General features: G+C 44.7%; 1 protein-coding gene across 1 annotated transcript in view; it reads right to left on the reverse strand.

Annotated features, from left to right (window-relative positions):
• The window catches only part of LOC147663684 (mitochondrial 10-formyltetrahydrofolate dehydrogenase-like), a gene marked incomplete at its 3' end in the record, with an annotated part of 293,187 nt that overhangs the window by 179,462 nt on the left and 91,884 nt on the right, over window positions 1-21,841 (reverse strand). Inside the window, exon 3 of the mRNA XM_086950265.1 lies at window positions 19,262-19,496. Coding sequence (XP_086806391.1) covers window positions 19,262-19,496 — 235 coding nt within the window. The remainder of the gene's footprint in view (window positions 1-19,261; window positions 19,497-21,841) is intronic.

Genomic DNA, 21,841 nt, shown 5'->3' on the forward strand with positions numbered 1-21,841 from the left:
ACCCGGCAGGAAATTGGAACCATTTCTGGACTTTATTCAGAAATCCAGAGATAGAACCCTGTTCTTAAAACTGGGATATGGCACCCTCCCCTTAAAAAAATTCATGGAAGGGTGGGAGGGCAGGAGGGTTAATGATCTAAAATGTCCAGGCTGCTTGTGTCCGGTAGAATCCCTTGGACACTTTCTGTTTGCTTGCAATGCCTATAAACATGCTAGGGCAAAATGGCTGAAACCTGTGTGTAGGGAGATGGGCGTTAGAGACCACAGATCAGCTTTGCGTATTATTCTAACCAACGCTACCTCAATGTACATAGTTTGCGGGATAGCAAAGTATTTGGCTAGTGCTTGGTTAACACGATCTAGACTGCTTTTATCGACTTAAGAGTGTATCCTTTTTATACATATTTCTGTAGACTTTCTCCACATTTTTAAAAACCAACTGTAACAATGATTTTTTCTTCTAATGAACTTGTAGTAATATCTGTAATTGTTTAATGTGATTTTATCTCTGTACTTTTATGATATATTTTTATCGAATAAAGTATTACAACAGATATCAAAGGAAACATCTTTGGGGGCTATCGCTGAATGTCTTCCACAATGTAGCTTAGGATGTGAAGGCGGTGCATATAGAAGAAAGGGATAAGAATATATGAAATATTTACTTTTGATGGCACACTCATGGTTCTTTTATTCCATTTTCTATGAGAAAAGCAGCGCTAGGTATTGCAGTCAAGGATATAGAAATCTGGAAATCAACAACAGATAGTCTCTTTATGTGGAATCCTCTTTAAAGTTCTTCTCACCACACTACTTTTTTAGCTTTAAAAACGAAACAGTGAAAAATGAATCCCCTAGCAACGAGTTTCACTGAAAAATTAACACCAAACCAACTCAGAGCCCACAGAAAAATATATATTTGAAAAAAAGCATGTCAACTTGAGCAGAGCTGTTAAGAGCCTCATCACAGGAAATGCCGATAAAGAATCTGTCCAAAGTGGTGCACGTGAGTGGACTTACTGGGTCAGCAGACCTGAGACCCTAGACAATTGTATTTAAAAATAGGCTTAATGGTTCACCTGCATATATACATGGAAATCTAGAAAAACATTTAACTCTAGACACCTAAAAATTCTAGTTTACTGCAATGACAGCTGCAATAAATAAATAGCGTGAATCGATATGGAAATTATGTCAAATGACCTTCTTTGTTAATGTTCCAGTGCAGTCTGTACATCGTCAGCATGCTTCTCTGATAAAATAAAAATGTGTGAGCAGCATCTAAAGTTTTTATAGTAAAAAAGTTATTTTTAAATTAGGCAAAATTCACACTAGTACAGCCATATGTACAGCTGTACTTCTTCCATTCAGAATAAAGAGTTTATCTACACGAAGAGGGTAGCGAAAGGTGCTTTTAGCAGTGGGGAACCCAAAGAGAAAACCATGGTCTTACTTTACGAATGGAAATAGATCTGTGATTATAAATGGGCGGGGAAAGCTACTGTACCAGTGCGTACAGCACCTGTCATCATGAGGCAATAAAAGCCCAGTAGGGAGGTGACGAGGGTCTATGGTACAACTAGTCCCAAATAAAACAACCAACTGTAATAGGCCCCCTATGCCAATCCGGACAGAGACACCCTCCTCCCCTCTTCTGCAGCTCTCCCTGGGGACCCTTTCCGCTCTGTCTCTCAACGACATAACTGGAGCGAAAAGATGGTTGTGCCAGGCTCCGCTCCTATTTCGGTGTCACTGTTGGTGCTGAAACATTATTGGTCCGTCTACTCGATGGAACTGTGTGTGCCATATCGGCCACCGTAGGTAGGAAAACATCTTCCAATGGGCTCTAAGGTCTGAAGGAAGCAGCAGTGTCCGGGCTTCTACCTGTCCATGGTGAAGACGAGGCTGTCATTTTCAAATGACGTCACTTGGCATACGTTTAGTGTGGGGCGATTTTAATTCTATATAGTTGTGACGTCATACTAGTGGAGAACTGCAAAGAAAGTCACCCTTCCCCCTAAAATGAAAGGAACAGCCCAAGAAGGCCTGTCGTTTTCATTAACAGGATACATGTTGCTGCATACTAATGCGGTGGGGTGTACTGCGCACGATCTGTAGTGACCGAGGAATACTGCATAGAGCCAAGGCTTCCATTCAATTGGCCTCCTGCTAGCCTCCATTCCCCTGCCCTTGGCCTCTAAATTGTCATGCACAGAGCTAGGAAGTAGCTGCATGGTGACGCGCTGCGCTCAACAAACACTTCTAAATATATGCAAATATTTCTAGCTAGCCTTTGAGACTCACGCACAAAGGGCATAAGAGCATTTGAAGAAGTTTCCTATGAATTGTTATAGAAAAATTAATGGCAATATGTTTACTCTTTAAAGAATCGCAGTGCTGCAGAAACATATGGGCACACACAATGAAGGGCCGCCAAGGGCTTGTCACATCACATATTGATCAACATTTGCAAAATAGTTCAAGTGAAAAACGCGCGTCTGCTTCAGTAGCACGCGCACACGAGACAGAAGGCAGCAGTCGTCTTTCAGTGCAATATTTACCAGAGATCTGCTCTAGAGCTACTGCACGAGGCCGAGTTAAATATTACACTCTTTCTTTTTCTCCTACTCACTTCATATAGCGCCAACACACCTACGGTGTTCGTGCGCTATGCAGATATAGCTTTAACATAGCAACATTATTAATTTCAATGCCAAGATTTTAGAACTGTAATTTATGGAGGCTTCACTTATAACATTAACCTATTTCAAACATATTTTGCTCCTATGTCTTTGGTTTACCCATAAAAACTACACAATGATTTGGCCTTTTCAGAAAAAAAACCTACAAATGTATTTAGTCAATTGATGATGATACACAATATGGCCGGGATGCCCGTCACCCCCTCCCAACACAATCCCCAAGGATGGGAAGACGGACGCAGTTCTGAACTTTTGGAAGGCGGGAGGGAGTTACCCTCCCGGCCGTATTTATTAAAATATGAAACAAAATTAAAACATAAAATAACAGTTTCATATCATGTACAATTTTCATTTATTACATTTCGATGAAGACATGTTCTTTGGCTAACCGTAACAAATCTCTAGTAGAGAGGATTTCCTAGCCGAGTCTAACATCCTGCAAATGCATACTTTCTAAATTAAAATTGTACATCCTAACATTACGGGCCAACGGCAAGGTCGCAACCGGTGTCAGATCCCTACTACCAGAACTCTCCCCCTCACGGTGTGAGGGCGGGCGCGCAGAGGACTGTACCTCTGTGCCAACTCCAATTTCCCTTGTCTTGCGGGGGCCCCCTATTTTAACTCAACGCCATCTTAAGGGTCGTCCGAGGACTCGTGTGAGGTGTCTGTAAGAAGGTAGCGTGGACCCCCCTCCCACCCCACACTGTCTATCACATCCGCCGTCGCGGATATCCGGGCCCCGGGAAATTCGTAGGAGGGGCATCTAGCCGCCACCTCCCCTGGAAGAGGCCTATGACCGTCTTCCCTTAGGCGACCCATACTTAGTGGGTGCCGCCTCCCCGTGTGAGGGGCCAATGGCCGCCTCCCCCCGGGCGCTCCCATCCATAGTGGGTGGCGCCCCCCCTCTAGGGACCTTGAAATTACTGCTCACCGATCATGACCTTACCGCCCGACCAAAAAATAAATACGACATTTGTTTAACTACTAAGGGAGAAAATTACACTGTATATAGCAATATCTGTCTCTACTACTAGACATTCATCACATCAATAAACTTAGACCGTTATCATCTGCTAAACCAAGGTAAGAAAATGTTATCTAACAAAATCACTTTATTGCAGAGCTAATATTGTCATGGTATCAGTCAAAGCAAATCACTTTATTGCAGTACTAACGTTGCCATAAGGGGCTGGTGAGTGGGTCAAAATTGCTCCTTGTTCCGTCGAGGGCTCACGTGCCACGAGTGGGTGCAGCTTCCAAGCACAGGAACAAGAGGATGCTTCTTCGGATTCCCGCTCTCTTTATTCCTCTTCGGGAGGGCGTGTACCCTCCTCCGGTACGCCTCCTGGACGTGGCCGACGATGTAGGTGTCTAGGACAACCCCTCTTGGGCGGGAAAAAGGCGCGCCCCGGCTACGCCACTTCGGGCATACCAGCCGTGACACGCCCCCTGCCCAAAATGGTTTCCCGGGGGGATCCGGGCCCCCTACCATACGTTCGGGGGGACCGAGTGGTCGCCCCTTTCCATAGGGCCGGGATGCCTGTCACCCCCTCCCAACACAATCCCCCAGGATGGGAAGACGGACGCAGTTCTGAACTTTTGGAAGGCGGGAGGGAGTTACCCTCCCGGCCGTATTTATTAAAATATGAAACAAAATTAAAACATAAAATAACAGTTTCATATCATGTACAATTTTCATTTATTACATTTCGATGAAGACATGTTCTTTGGCTAACCTTAACAAATCTCTAGTACAGAGGATTTCCTAGCCGAGTCTAACATCCTGCAAATGCATACTTTCTAAATTAAAATTGTACATCCTAACATTATGGGCCAACAGCAAGGTCGCAACCGGTGTCAGATCCCTACTACCAGAACTCTCCCTCTCACGGTGTGAGGGCGGGCGCGCAGAGGACTGTACCTCTGTGCCAACTCCAATTTCCCTTGTCTTACGGGGGCCCCCTATTTTAACTCGACGCCATCTTAAGGGTCGTCGGAGGACTCGTGTGAGGTGTCTGTAAGAAGGTAGCGTGGACCCCCCCTCCCACCCCACACTGTCTATCACATCCGCCGTCGCAGATATCCGGGCCCCGGGAAATTCGTAGGAGGGGCATCTAGCCGCCTCCTCCCCTGGAAGAGGCCTATGACCGTCTTCCCTTAGGCGACCCATACTTAGTGGGTGCCGCCTCCCCGTGTGAGGGGCCAATGGCCGCCTCCCCCCGGGCGCTCCCATCCATAGTGGGTGGCGCCCCCCCTCTAGGGACCTTGAAATTACTGCTCACCGATCATGACCTTACCGCCACAGGCCGGATAGTTGACCGGCTATCCGGCCCCCCCACAAACTCCTACTAAAGGTCATGTTTTCCAAACCCTTTAGCCATGCTACGAAGTCTCCTATGAGTAAGACATTCCCCTCCCGGGACAAATGGACCCCATCATCGAGATACATGTGATCCCCCCGAATACATCCGTGCGGAATACAATGCAACTGCGCCGAGCGAAACAACCTACCGAGTTTATTATTGACCTTTTTAACTGAATGGTTCAATGCTGACACAGAGAGGCCCCCCCGCCACACCTTCCTGGGAATCATGTGGGACCATGCTATTGTGCACCCCGGGATTCTTCTCGCCAGCCAGCTAACAGTAGATAAAACTTGCTCGAGTAATACTCGCCTCCCGAGTGTCACCAAGTCATTGCCCCCCAGGTGTACTATGATTACAGATGGCGGTGACCTCTGCCGCCCTAACAGACCCTCAACAAAAGATTCAAACTGGTCAATACAGAGCCCGCCCCTTCCGTGGAAGGTCACCCTGTACCCGTATTCCCCAGCTGCGTGAGTCACGTCACCTGCTTTGAATACGTCCACGGCCCGTCTCACGTATGAGTGGCCTACGACCCACACCACTTTTTCCTCAGCCGGTGATCTCTGACCGCTGTTCCCCAGGTGCCGAGTCGACTGCCCAGTCCGCCCCGCATAGACTGCTCGCGAAACTGTAAACCAAACAGAAGACAAGAAGCGTGAGTGCATAAAATTGACTTCACAGTTCGAGGACCATCGTCCCAGTTGTTTCACCTTCTCAACACTCTGACCCCTGGCTGTAGCTGCTGTAGCAGACCCTATCCTAAAGGAATGGGTCCCGAAATCGCCCGGGTCCAAGCCCGCTGCTGCGATTGCCATCGTTAACACCCTCTGAAACTGAAACCTCGTCAGTGGGGTGGCGTCGATGTGTCTCAGCAAGCTTCCCCCCCATGTTTCCCCTCTTTGTGCCAAATATTCCTCAACGCACTTTACCGGGCACACGGGGGACCCTCGCATGCGCTGGACAACAATACTGTCTCCCATAGCACTCTGGTCGGTCTTGGACCTGGTTATCGTGACCATCATTGAGTCACCCTTAATCAGAATGCAGTCCCGACACAGACCTCCTTCCACATCATTCTTATTTCTAGCAACCAGCTCGCTAACCCGCATAGCCCCATGGAACGCTAATGCGAAAGCGGCCCGGAACAGCACTGCCTCGAACTGGGAGGAGCATGTCGTGGGGAGTATCGCTATCAGGAGGGACAACCTTTCTAACCCAAACGGGCGCCTCTCGTCTACTCTACGACCCTCAAGGCGTTGCCAACCACGAAGGGCTTTCCTCACTAAAAAGGACGATGTCGGGTCCTTGATGCCATGCGCCTGCGCCATGAATGAAATGGCGGCCCGGTGTCTATTGGCCGTTGCCACTGATCGGCCTGCACTGTGCAGTGCTACTAGAAACTTCAGGACATAATCCTCCTGACCCCAATTGTCCCCCCCAGCCGGACCCAAAAATGCACAATAGGAACGAAACGCTCCTTCGTATGCCTTCCTTGTCCTGGGAGCTAAGCTTGCTGCCACGAGGTCTTGTAATCCGGGGCACCGAGTAGCCAGAGTGCTTCGGGAAATGGTGCCGCCGCTAGGTCCGCGGAAGGTAGATAACCCCTGAAAGCCTGCATGTGTGAACGAGAGAGTGCATCAGCCGCCTGATTCAGTACACCTGGCACATGCTTCGCCCTGAATTGTACGTTCAGTCTCATGCAAAGTAGTACAATTTCCTTCAGTAATCTCAATATCCACTTGCAGCGTGCTGCCCGATTATTTATACATTCAACGACAGTCATATTGTCGGACCAAAACACAACAGATCGATCTCGGAACTCATCCGGCCATGCCTTCAGAGCCACAAAAATGGGGAACAACTCGAGAAACCCAATGTTACCTGTGAGACCGCTGGTGTGCCACCACGTCGGCCATGTTTGCGCCGACCATCGATTACCAAAGATGGCGCCAAATCCCACGCTCCCCGCCGAGTCGGTCCACAAACCCAGCTCGTCCGAGGACGCAGGTAGCTTGTTCCATACCACTCGACCGTTGAAATCCGCCAGAAATGCCAACCAAATGCGCATGTCCTGGCGAACCTCTGCAGACAGTCTCGTGCGGTGGTGTCCCTCCTTGAGACCAACCATGGCTTGTGCAATAGAGCGGGAAAAGGGGCGGGCCATTGGAATCACTCTTAGGGCAAAGTTAAGCTGGCCCACTGCTTGTTGTAACTGATGGAGGGTAACTTTCTCTTTGCTAATGCACAGTTCCAGGGAAGCCCTGAACTTCGTTACTTTCTCCACTGGCAGACGGAAACATCCCTCCACAGAATCAAGCTCAATTCCCAGAAACTCGAGTGAAGTAGATGGTCCTACCGTCTTACCCGGTGCCAATGGCACCCCGAACCCCTTCGTGAGAGTGCAAAATTCCTGTAACGCCTGCGCACATTTTGTGTCACCGGCTGGCCCCAAAAACAAAAAATCATCTACGTAATGCATAACCTGAGCATGGCCAGTGGCCTTGGTGAACGCCCATTCCAGAAAACAACTGAATTTCTCAAAATAAGCACAAGAGATGGAGCAACCCATTGGCATACATCTATCCATGTAGTATTGGCCCTGGAAAACAAAGCCTAACAGACGCTGATCCCGTGGGTGTACCGGGAGCAACCGGAACGCTGACTCAATATCTGACCTCGCCATCAGCGCTCCGGGCCCCAAGCGATTCAACATGGCGACGGCATCATCGAAGGATGCGTACCGCACCGAGCAAACCCCTGGGTCAATGGCATCGTTCACTGAAAGACCCCTCGGAGCTGACAAGTTATGGATCAGCCTAAATTCCCCCGGGTCCTTCTTGGGAACCACTCCCAACGGGGAACAGATGAAATTAGTTACTGGCGGGTGTCTATATGGGCCAACTACCCGGCCAAGGGCAACCTCCTTTGCAATCTTCCTTTCAACCACCGCTGGATTATGCTGAACCGACAGTTGGTTTCTACAAAGTGGTTCCCCTCGAAAATCCCCCGCCGGGATGTGGAAACCATATAAGAAGCCGTTCCTCAACACCCCAGCGGAGACATGATCAGGGTATTCGTTTAGCCAGGGAATCATTGCCATGATATCTACAGGGGTAGGTAGCGGTACCCAATGGTCCCGCTCAGACTTGTTTGGCTCCTCCTCTACCCCCTGTATCACCATTCTTGGCTCGGCACGAGCTCTCGGGGTGTGAAGAGTTTCCGCAACCTGCACACACATGTCTGAACTTACATGTCCCTTGTGGCCTAGTGCAATTGCCTCTGTTAAAATTCCAACAGACCCCTTTCCTACCCCCATTCCCACCATTCCTTGGTTGGTGGTCGCCCGCGGGGCCTGCTCGAAAGGGCGCCGCAGGCTGATGGCGGGAAGGCCCCGACCCATTCCCGCCAAGCAAGGACGACTTCGTCGCGCCCGGCAGGAGCTGCTTCTGCCAAGAGATTGAGTCGAGACAATCCCACGTCAGAGATGAATCGTACTCCTTGGCCTTACGAAACTTCATATCGTACCCCATCCATTCGTCACCCTCATATGTATCATAAAAATCCATTATTCGTGCCTGATAGCAGGACAATTCGGCCAAAACCTCGGGCTTACGTCACCCAATAATTGCAGAAAACATTGCAAAGGCCCTGGCCCAATTCGAGATTGTCTCATCCACCCTGAATCCCGCCATTTTGGCTCGCCATACACTCGGGTGCCACAACTCCTTCTGTGCCTTAACATACTCCATCTCGCGATGGTCAGTCAGCAGGGAAAACATGTTCACATACTTATCAGCCCATATCAATTCTTTTGTGGCCAACGGTATATGTTGGACCACCTTCTCCCGTCTTGAGGGCAAAGACCCCTCCCTTGCCATCGGCAATGCTTGCTTACCCGGCTCCGGTGCTGTTCCCGCTGCTGCTTCGACACCAGCTGCCGGTCCTTCCGTGATCACCTGTGGGGGAACAAAAGGGAGATTCGCCTTTGCGGCCTCTCGCGACTGCCGCAACTGCTGCATTAATAACTTGGCCTCTTCGGCCGTGTCTGCCGGTGCCGTAGCACCCCCTGTCTTTCTGCCAAGCCATGCGGCCAACTGGGCGGCTAATTCCGGAGGCATGTCCTCCTCGCTGGCGGGCGTAACAACAACCGGAATCGGCTGACCCGCGTCTGGGATCGGTACCGGGGCCTCGACGGGAATGACCGGGCTTGCCGGGGGTAACTCGGGAACCGGGACCTCACCCCCTGCCGCCCTATTCCTAGCCCGCTTCCCCCTACCCTCGGGGACGACCTTCGGCAAAGCCGGGCCTATTACCTTCTTCGGTCTACCCGGATTGTTCATCGCGGCCATCTGCTTCTTCATGTTCGCCATATCTCTTACCAGCATGCGAAGCATCTGGTCGGTTCCGGACTTCTTTCCTGCCTTCTTGCCAGGCATTATTATCGAGTGTCCGATCTACGTTGATCAACGCGGTTCTGGACCCTGAGCCTCGAAGTCACTGAAAGAGAAACACAAGAATTACAAGTTCTCAAAATTGCTCCTTGTTCCGTCGAGGGCTCACGTGCAACGAGTGGGTGCAGCTTCCAAGCACAGGAACAAGAGGATGCTTCTTCGGATTCCCGTTCTCTTTATTCCTCTTCGGGAGGGCGTGTACCCTCCTCCGGTACGCCTCCTGGGCGTGGCCGACGATGTAGGTGTCTAGGACAACCCCTCTTGGGCGGGAAAAAGGCGCGCCCCGGCTACGCCACTTCGGGCATACCAGCCGTGACACGCCCCCGCCCAAAATGGTTTCCCGGAGGGATCCGGGCCCCCTACCATACGTTCGGGGGGACCGAGTGGTCGCCCCTTTCCATAACGCGTGAAGATTTTGGTTATTTTATTTTACACACTTCTAAAAGGTTTTGCTGTTTTTTTGTACAGAATTCGAGGTGGATCCTAGAAAACAACTTTTGACAGTGCTGCTACGTTGGATCTGAGGTAGACAAATATGTGTATAGTTTTGCATAATAAGTGTTCTGGAGTCAAACAGATGCCGGTCCATGCAGATTGTTGAGATGACCTCACACACCCCTTCTTTGTTGAACTCTAAACAGGCATAGCAAATCTATCCATTTTCTAATTCTGTCCAATGTGTGGAATAAATCCACAGGTGTGTGGACGTGTTCTTCCTACACAAGACCTTAATGAAATGTCAGCTCTTGATTTTAGGGCTGATAATTGCAAACAAACACTGGCAAAGCCAATAGGTCTGGTGTATGGGGAAAAGGCAATCAGGTCAAGGAGCATACGTAAAGCAGCTGTTTATTCAACAGAAAACAAAACGTGGCTTTTCTTCCGCTCCGTTTTTCTAGCTGTACAGCGAAAACCAGAACAGAGACAGCATGTTAATTGTTTGCGCTCCTTAGGTATTTAGAGAAAAATTTGAATCTTTCTGCCTTTTCCTTACATTCCAATAGCTACTATGCCTTTTTTTTTTTTTTAAACGGACTTGTATAATACTGAATCAAATATCTTCTTGCAACAAGTATCTGACAGCTTTTTTTGATGTGTTTTATTTTGCACTTGAGATTACATTTATATCCTTCAAGTTTGCAAACATGCTCCCTCTTTTACATGAAATAGCTACATAACAAGGATTTGAGTGGTGTCTGGGGAAAAGGATAGTGTGACCATATATTGATAGAGATAAAGAACCCCTGCCTTATATGATAAGGATATAGTAAGTCACCTTGGGGTTCCAAAACATACAAAGCCGTATATGGTCACAGAACTCCTTGGCGACTTGCAATATTCTTTAAATATATGGCACAGCGTAATTTATCTCATATATTAAGAACACAACTACATGAAATCCTAATTTTCTTGGTACTCCCACAGATCAGGTGGCAGCAGGGGAACAATTCTACAGTTTCACTGGATAGGATAGCTGAAGGGGAAATTCCTTAGAATAGCATTATATGAGATACGACCGGTAAGAAGATATCTCCTCATCCTGACAGCCACCAAATCTATGGAAAAGTGATGCAGTAAACATTAAACCACACCAAAACACCAGCGCCCTCCCTCTTCCTAGAATTACTAGAATATATTTGATCTATAAATATATTTTAATAAAATTTGAATTTGAGATGTATTTTAGTAAAATAACATTTAATATTATGCAGCAATGATTTAGTTTTGTATTTGCTCCCCTTTATTAATATATTAAAATAGAGGGTGAGTAGAGATGAAAAAGTAGGACGGGGGATAGCGATAAAACATGGAGGATCAGGAAAACAGAACATGTAGATCTGAGAGAGAGCTCGGGCACAGTGATCATATAATACCATTATCAATGTTTGATATATACCTAATTGAACAAAACAACCGTTATAAGTTGCTTGAGCATGGTTGGAGAACATCTTATGATGTTAATGTTAAACGACTTATTTTGCCACCATTATAATTTAGCATTAAATGATCAAAAAGGTGCACTTAAATTATTAAGCAGCCAAGATTGAGGGGAGTCAGAATCAAGCTGAACAGATTAATGCGGCTGTAAAAGAAGACCATGGATAACTCTCCCTGAGTGATGTGTCGAATGAGAAATGTATTCTGCCGCAGATTACTTTGTAAAAAACAAAGTAAAGGACATTTATTCTAATTTTCCTGGGGAAAACATGGTTGTGGCCTACTCAATCGGAAAGGAGCTCCCACTGAGCACCTGACCAACATAGTTTGAGCCACTGGAATTAGAAAGTCTGCAAACCCTTGTATCAAATGTAAAGTCTGTATCAATCAATGACCCAGCAAGAGCGGGCATTTTAAAAAGGGCAGGTTCTGTTCTTTTTTCCAACATTCCTCAGTCTGAGTCTTTGCAGAGGAGGTGCCACGAGATTGGAAACATGCTAAAGTGATTCCTTTCTTTAAAAAACCTACCATAGATCACGACTTGCTTGAAAACTGGCAGCCAGTTTCTTTGTTTGCCATTTCAGATGAACATTTTGGAGACCTATGTGAACAGCCAACTGATGAAATATTTGAAGGAATATCAACTGCTCTACCTTTCTCAGAATTTGCTTCAGGCCGGCTCATAGCACAGGGACGGCTCTGTTCTAGGTGACCAATGAGCTTTGTCAGTTGATGTATGGAGTAGGCGGTTCTGATGCTTTAATTTTACTAGATCTTAGCGCAGATTTTGACACCGTGTTCCATAAGGTGTTATAGGGCAGATAGAACACGTGGGGATACAGGGAAAGGTGCTTGCTTGGCTCGCCTCCTTTCTGAAGAATCATTCTTTTCAGGTAATATCTTCACCTTTTGCCTCTACTAAGCATCAGCTTTAAGCCCACACTTTTAACACCTATATTAGACCGCTAAAAGAAATTATAGAATCCTTTGGATTGTCTTTAGTATCCTATGCTGATAATACCCAGCTGAGTCTATCATTGTCATCTCTGGAGGAGTGAGGCCTGACCTATTCAAGACTGTACGTCAGCTGTGCCACAATAAATGCCCTCGAAATACTTGAAATTAAATGCTAGTAAAACAGAGAGTGTAATGATAGGCAAACACTCTCTGGAATGGGGTCCTCATTAGTGGCCTAACATGTTGGGCCAACTTCCTTAGCCCAAACCAGTAGTTAAGAAATTGGGAGTCTGGGTTGACAATAAGCTGTCCTTTGAGCCCTTGAGACATAAATTAAAGCGCTGACGTCCTGCTGCTGTGGGCTATCAAGAAGCCTGATGTCTTCTTTATTTGGACTGGAAATATCACTACCCTGAATACATTTTTAGCATGGTTGAATACATGCTCTTGGGATTTAAATTTCACCTCACATACCAGCAGTCTTAGACTAGACACTTATTCCCTATGATGGGAAGTTGGCCACTAAACTCTTTACTAAGCCAACAGCACGGAACACCCTTTTGCAGTACACGAGCCATCAACCAAGGGGCCAAATTGATGGCCTCCCATTTGGCCAGTTCTTGCGTATCCACAGGAACTGCCAATTTCGGGAGGATTATTTCTGGGAGGCTGAGGTTCTCGTTAAAAAACTTGAACAGCGTGGATACCCAAAGAAGCTAATCAAACGCTCGCTAAAGAGGGCATGGTATAACCATCAGGAGTTCTTACTTACACCTCAGCCCCCCTAAAAAATCTAAACGTGTTCCTTGTGTTACTACCTTTGGCACACATAGCAATTAAATTGTAAAGATTATTAAAAAGCATTGGCCATTGGTTCAGGCAACTGGTATTACCAAAGAACGGCCTCTTTTCTCTTTCAAACAAGGAAAAAATATTGGTGACCCATTTAATACATTGACCACACTATGGGGCCTTGACAGGACTGTAGGCCACTATCGGTGTGGAAATTGCCTTATGTGCGATTCCACTGTGAGTTCTAAACAGTTTGTACATAAGAACATAAAACATGATTTTCGTGACCATACAAATTGTAATTCTCAGAATGTGGTATACGCATTTGGTGCCCCTGCAACTTCATCTATGTGGGGCAAACAACACAACGTATAAAAAAACGTCTTGCTAAACATAAAAGTCGGATCAGGTGCAAAAATGAACACGCACCCCTGGTATCCCACTTTTTGGAACATGATCATACACCTTCTGACATAGGATGGCAAGTAATTGAATTGATTAAAAATCCTCAGAGGGGTGGGGACATTACAAATCTGTTAAACTAAACAGAATGTCTTGGATATTCTGATACAACAGCACCAGCAATGGGTTAAACACTTTGGAGGAATGCACTGCCTTAATGTTTAGCTGAATGGCTTTTTAACATCAGCCCATAATTTCAGACTCAACATAGTTTCTGCATGAAGTCTTTACCTCTTACTTTTAGGTTGGACAGAAGTTGTAGGAGCACTATGAATACATCCATTATATGCTGTGAATACCTTGCCATAGAGATTTTCTATAACTAAAAGTACCTTATACTGTCTATCTACTATTTGTACAAGTATATGTTACACATTTTTCACTGTAATTAAGATATCTCTGAAAACTGTCATTACAGCCTGTGTTGTATTTACTTACGATGGACAATATTAATTTGGTCTATCTCTGTCCTTTGTCTAGATCTGTAACCTAATGGATCTGTAATATAATATGTCAAGTGTTGATAATACGCTGTTATTGATTCGCCACATTTTTGACTTAAGATTATTTTTTGTATTTTAAGAATTTGCGCTGATAAAATCAAAATGTGTTTTATAATTTAACTTATTGAAATTATTATTTTTCATGAATTTTTCTGAGTAAACTAAATGTGTCTTATAATGAATGTGACAGAGAGACCCCCACACATGGGGAAACCAGAGGGACCAGATTAGGACGGAACAACACAGTAGAACCAGAGGGATGGGAGCATTACATTCCATCGACACACACAGGAGAGGATGGAGTTGCGATGGAAGGCTCCGGAGCAGCACCATTACACACACCTCGAGCGCAAGAGAGTCTACTAACTGAGCTCAATAGGGGTAGAGGGGAGACAGCAGTGCGGGGAGGGAGGGGGAGGAGAGAGGCCTAGTTACTTGTGGGGGAGGGGGGAATTTTCCCATATGTATGCCGAAATGATATTAGATAGCGGTGGGACCGCTACAGCCACACATTTGCAGATAGGACCAAGTAGGGGCAACAACTGATATATTCGCCTGGTCATGCTCTATTTTTGTTGTACAGTGACATCCTGAAAGTGGATATGCTATATGACATGTAAAAGGCAATACAATTGGTTTAAAAAAAAATAAATTACTGTGACATATTGAGATCACTATCTTTGAAATTCTTGTCTTATGGTGGAGGGATGTATATTTTCTTTCTATATTATTGCTTCGGTTTTCTTTAACGCTTTAAGATGGCCGCCATAGGTGTGGACTTTATTTTTTTTGTGATTTTATTTGTGGCAACTCTTTATATTTAACAGCAAGAATGCCCGTTGATTCAATCTCCTTAAATTGTGGAACTAAGCCACCATATCGACTTTATAATCTGATTCGCTTCAATTCAATTTGTGAAACTGTGCCAGAATAGATCCAATTACTCCTCTTTCTTGGTCTTTGACCAGGATGTTTTATACCTGCTGGAGTTGCCAGTTGGAACTTCCGGGAATTAACGCCGAGGAGTCCAGGAGAGTCGGAATGCTGGTAGGACGAGCGGGTCGACATTAAATAGTAAGCGAGTACTCCGTGGTGAGTTGTGTTTGTAATGGCAGAGTTTTTGGCTTTATTTAGCAGTGATATAGATCATTAATCTTGCTCGCATCTAGTATAGGTATTCTTAGCCTGTGTTGGCCCTTTTAAGCCCTTTTTTCCAGATCTAGAAGAGGATAGCTGCTTAATATGCCTTTATTCTTGACTTTAACCTGTCTATTGCCTATTGGCTTTGACATATTAGACACATTGGTATGGTTTATGTAGGTATTCTGACAGAGCTGAGGAGCATTTCACCCCTTTCAGGCCTACAGGCCTAGAGCTAGAGGGACTCCATCTTGATGAAGCTGAGAGGCTTTTCAGGGCAAAGGCAAAGTTTATAGTTAAGGCTGTTGTTCGCTTGGAGAGAACCGGTTCAGGCTGGCCCTTATCGAAGGAATGTATTTTTCCCCACTCCGAAGACACAACTTCAGGCTGGCCAGCTGGGAACGTGTCCTTGGTACGGGGAGGTACAAGAATTTGGTGGGCGGCAGGTTACTGGCCGTAACTTTCCATGAAAGGACAAGCTTCCATATTAGCGAGCTACAGGAGAGGAGGAGTGTTCATTCCAGCTTGTGTGCAGTTCAGTTCAGTTTGGAGTGCAGTGCAGCGTGGTGCTCAGAACAGCTTGGAGCACAGAACAGCTTGCAGAGAGAGAGAGGATGTCTGCTGGAGCTGCAGAATAGAGTGCAGTTCTTAAATGGAGAAAGAAGGCAGACGATTGCTGAAGATGAGGAGAGAGAAAGCAGTGCAGAGAGCATCAAAGAAGGCTGTCAGCTGGAGCAATTGGACCAGAGGCGTGGTGATGTGGTGAAGGAGGGAGAGACAGAGAGAGCCCTAATCCCACCAGAGGCAGAGAGAGAGCCCTAATCCCACCAGAGGCAGAGAGAAATCTTCCTTCTAATAGGTGAGGTAGTCTGAACCAATCACACTTACATCTTAATCTTATCTTTATTCCCTAGGCTTTTGCATTGTTAATCTTTTCCCTTTCAGCGGAGTGTTCCTGTTATGTTTAATCTTTTCTCTTTCAGCGGTGTGTTCTACCTATAGTCTTTGTCAGTTCTGTGTAAAGGTTTATATTGTACTAATAATAAATGACCCCATTAATTAGTGATGCCTGAGTTCTTTTATGATAAAGTTATCCTGGCTTCAAGCCAGTTGCTGTTGAGCCACTGATGGATCAAAAGGGGGGTAGGAGCGCTTAAATCAAGAAATAACTCAGTCACATAGTGTGTATATCTTTATCCCCGTACAGTGAGGGTAATCACTCCTGGTAGGTATTACTGTTTGAACAGATGCTACCCCTGATCAGGTAAGTAATAGTGAGGGAGAGAGGAGACTTGCAACCAAGGGACTAAGTTAGTACACCATCCCATAATATTATTGTAGTAGCAGATCCTTAGTGAAGAGACTTCCCAATATATATATATGTATAGGTGTTCATAGGAATGTGGTCGTCGTTGATATGCGGCGTTAGTGAGAACACTGGGTGGGAGACCAGTGTAGATACCCACTGGATTGTGGCTTGAGTAAATGAGAGCACTAGGTGGTCGAACTAGTGTGTAGTTTCGCAGGATTGCGAACACTTGTGGAAAAGGGAGCATTGGGTTCTGCAGGCCCATGTGTAGTCGCACCGGATTGTGCGCAATATCTGCCCTAGGGTAGACCGGTCTGGGTCTGAGTGGCCGCGAGACCAACTGATGTGAATAAGTTTGGTGTAGGGTATGGATATCCCTAGTAATCAGTGAGTATTCTTAGTATCCCTATAGATTTAGTGGTGTTTTCAATAATATGAGCTTGTATATTGCGAGTTCCCCATCCTCAGGTAGGTACCAGGTGCCTGGATAGGTGGTCCTGAGGAGGGAAGGTGAGTATGTTCTGGCTGGGTTGGAGGGGCCCCTGGGGGCTGATCCCACCTACTCAGAAAATCCAGCCATTACAGTGTTCTAAATAGTTTGGTGACATTGTTCGCAAGGGATTGGATTATCATGAATGTGTTGAATGACATGCCTACAGGCCGCTTCGTAACCATTTACTGATTTTTAGTCTAATAGAGTGGTCCAAAAATCGGCTAGGTCATGGTTTGATTTTTTTTGTAAAGCTGTTCAAATAGCATGCCTCTATAAATCATCAGTAACTAGTCTGCCTGCCTGATCACCAGGCTCTGTATATACATAACAGTTTGGTCGTAACCACAGACAGTTTAACTTGGTATATTGCGGTCACTTGCAGTATGAACTCTAATGTTTTTTACATTTCCCTAATGGAGGAATATAGGTCTTTGAATGTTTGAAGCACAGGAATTATTTAAATTTGACACTTATTGGATGTCCTATGTTATTACAGCGTTATTGAACTGATCGACTGGCATCCTCTGACCCAGCATGACTGCGTATTTTTGATGCAAGGCCATTAGGTATCGTATTCAATCGGACTAACTTGGATATATTGAATTTAGTTTATCATAAGGACTTCACATGTATTTTTAAATTCTTCTTTGTCCATCAGATAACTGCACTTTGATAACCCATGCCTGGTTTCCATCTCTTATCTTTTAAGAGTGTGATTATATTTCTTGCAGTTTTCTCTGATATCACAGCAAGTATGTGGAGTTATGGTGTTTTGCTCTATAAAAAGCTAAGATTAAATGGATGCAATTTATATTTTGTCTTTTTTGCTTTGTATCTTGACAGATTATGTATCTACCTTTATGTATTTGAGGCTACGAATGCAATAGTGTCCCATATAACTTTTATGGTGACTCTCTCTTCATGTAGATTGAGGTGACTTGCTTCTTTTCGATAAAATCTTGGTTCTTTCTTTAACTAGCACACATCTCTGGGTATCTTCACTATTCAGTTTTTCATGTTTTATTTTTGCTTTAGATTAGAAATTTGATCACACTCGGGAACTAAACATGAATTATCTTCGGAGTCCCAGACTTCTTTGAGTGTTCCCTCAAATCATTCTTCTCTTTTGGGGTGTATGAAAAGGTACTTTCTGATGTAGATCACCACCTTGATTATATCCGTGTACTCAATATGAATTATTTTCTGAACCCCATGTAATATATTTTATCCCTAGACGTTTTTATTGAGCTACAGTGGACGCTCTTCTAAATTGATATCTCTGTCCTGATGATGACCCTCGAATCATTTAAAGGGTTGATACGTCTTCAACGCCAATATTGTGGCTTCGATGAATGAGGATACCATTGTTTTTGTTGTGTATTTTTGTTTTGTATAGAAGCCTATTATTGTGATTTTCCCTCAGCCACAATCATTAAATAAAATAAATATGTTATGTTACACCATGAGAATGTTTCCTTTACTGTCTTTTCACCTCAAAAGAATAGGATTAAACTCCAGCACTCTTTCTGACATATGTAATGATCCGGTGTTGGCTAACAGAGATTACACTTTATAAATAACAAAAAATACTGTGGTAAAAATTGATACTAAGCATAGAAAGTAATATGTTTTGGTAATTCAAGCACTATTTTTATACCACAGGCTGTTCTAAATATATCTACGACAATCCTGGACTTGATCAAACAGTACTAAGAAGAACTGCAGTGCATATGTAGTACAAAAAAGTATTTTTGCGGAAAAAATCTGAATACATTTTGTGCAGTAGGAATAAAGCAACTAATTGTCACATCATGAACAGCAAGAAAGCAAATATGGATTTCCTAATGCCTTGAATATATTTCTTAGTTTGATATTTTGAGTAAGGGTGCTTAGAATTTTTTTAATCTGACTGAACGTGGCATAGTAATAACTTGTGGAAATTTCAAGCAATGTGCATGTGAAATTATTGTGTGGTGGTAATATAAATCTTTTTTTCTCTGGAAATATTAAAACATAATTGCATTTTATATGCTAAACCTTGATGGATGGCCTCATGGCACAATGATGAAATTGATTTATTTGTCAATTCAAAAAATGTTTTTGTACGAGCAAGGCAAACATTTTGTAAAAATCCCCCATTCTTACCAGTTAATAGCAGATGCTCCTCTATGACGAGGAAGAAGGGATGGATGGTAGATGATAGAGCCATGTTTGGGGTGATCGATCACATCCATGGGGATGAATTGTGAACAGAAGGGAAGTACATTCAGCTCCGCCCCAACTGATTTATAGGCCGTCACCACCTCCTGGATAGGTTTTCCTTTAACTCTCCACCTCGGGAACTTGAACACTGGGGTGCCATCTTTCTCTGCCGCCACAGCTGTTAAACAACCAAACACAATGCTTAAGAATCAGACTCAATAAATGTGAAAATGTAAGGAAATGAGTCGTCAAAATTACAAGACGGTATCCAAGGGATTAATCAAGGCCTCCAAAACCACTGGGAACATTTGGAGGTAGCATTTCTCACCATTTTGGATAGTCTGCAGTATACCAGAAGGGGACCTACCTTCTGGAGAGCAGGCCAAAGATAGCTTATAGAAATCAGTACGACCAGACCTGCTGAGCCAAACAGGTCTATTTTATGTATAGTTTTTTATAGTGTGTACTGGGCTCTAGAGCATCAGAGTGCTGCACACAACTCAGCAGAGCGTACACAAGTGCACACGGAGGGTCAAAGTGAGGGAACGGAATAAATGTTGCAGTAAATGATCATAAACTCAGGCTCTAAAGCGAAGAAGCAACCTCAGTGACATGGACAAGGATATACAAATAAGGATTAAGGAGCACGGTTTATATGTACACATCAAGAAGTCAAATCAACAATTATAACCATAAGCAGAGACAAGGAACAAAGCATCAATAGTCACAGTTGTTTGGTGCCTAGCAACTCAACAAGAAAATGGAGTGAATTCAAATACATGAAAAGTCAAGCGCACTTTCAATTTTTAGAATACACCCATGGCTAGTGTAGGGTGGAGTTGAAAAAAAGTTAAATTAGAAAGTTTTAAAGTTGTTTCGAATTCCAGATTCTGGGAGAACAACCAGAAAAAGACTGATTTAAGGTATGTTGTTTCTTGAAAGCTTTGATTTCTGGTAGTAGTGGTTTAGTAGTCCTGAGATAGCAAGATCCACCACAAACATCTAGTTTCTTGTTTAGGTAGTGCAATTGGTGGGAGTGGGTGAATTTGTGAAATATGAAGGCAACTTTGAACATGGACCTTTCTTTGATATGCTGCCAACTTGGGATGAATAATATTGGACTGATGAGCTCATGACCGTCAGCACCTCACACCACACAAGCAGCATCTGCAGAGAAGCATTCCTGGGAGCTCAGTGGGATTTGGGGAACCCCGACAAAATTGCCCGTCCACAGTCTAGTCTAGAAAGGACCAAAGTTCTTGCCATAATTTTTAGGTCCTCGGTGGGTAGGAAGGGATTCATATCCCCAAATGATGTTAGTTGGTATTCGTGTTCCTTGTTGCTGTATTATTGTGACTAAGGAAATGTAATAACTTCTCTTGAGTGTAGCCAAAGGATTTAGAGTGTAAAGGAGATAGAGGTGGATTAGCTTAAGATGTTAGAAGAACATAACCACTCCAACACTGGAGTAGAGGATGCATTTAGAGAAATGAAAATCATATTTTTTAAGGATTGAACCTAAGGTGGTGTATTGTCAGCCAGGAATGAATGCTGTATAGCATTGAGCTCAGAGATGTACCTGGAGCGTTGCGTCCAAAGGATATTTGCGGCCCCCTCAAATCCTATCTAGAGGACATGAACAACACCCACACTTCACAACCCCGGACGGGCTGGTCCCCACTGGAGTGTGGTGACGCATTTCAGTGCGGGCAAACACCTTTTGGATGCACCCATTAATATGTATATTTCATTTTATGAGAGAGTACCTCGATCTGCTCAGATTACAGATGACTATTGAGATGGTGGAAAGCATTGTCTGGGTGTTCTGGTTATATGGATATGCAGTTACCGACGCGATGCCGGTTGGAGGGAGGCGAAGACAATTGCGTTAATGTTCATTGTATGATTCAACATAGAGTTATCTACTGCGGTGCGGCAGTGTACTATATCTGTGAATTCTGTGGCTTTTTGTATTATGGAATTGGTAAATAAAGTTTAAAAAAAAGGGATGTATGTGAGAGGTGACTCAAGTAGACCTGGGTGTCAAATGCAACTTGATGATAGGATATGGCTGAGTCCTTTAGGAGTTTGCCCAGTGGCTGCAGCCAGAGTTTGAAAAGTGCCGGCACTAGGGCGACTCCTTATAGGATTTCAACATGGTTTGAAAATGCACGTGTGACTTTGATCGCTTTGGGGGGAAGTTCCTAAACCATGATATAAACGACTGAATGACATTCCCCTCAAAGCCCATAAGGTCTTTTAGGACATAAATAGGGAAATAATGGTTGACAGTATCGTACGCTGCAGAGAGGACAAGAAGGATGAGCCAGCATGGGTATCTGCCATCCATGATTCTGAAAGCAATATCCATTATTTTCCATATAGCTGTCTCCGTGCTAAGCCCTTCAGTCTAAATCCCAATTGAAATTAATTCAGCAGTGAGTTGTTCTTGACAAATCATTTCAGTTGAATATTGACAAAGTTCTCCGGGAGTTTTGCCTGCAAGGGGTGCCCAGTGGGCGG

Source organism: Lissotriton vulgaris, unplaced genomic scaffold (assembly GCF_964263255.1).
Source record: "Lissotriton vulgaris unplaced genomic scaffold, aLisVul1.2 SCAFFOLD_1986, whole genome shotgun sequence".
Lineage (NCBI taxonomy): Eukaryota > Metazoa > Chordata > Amphibia > Caudata > Salamandridae > Lissotriton > Lissotriton vulgaris.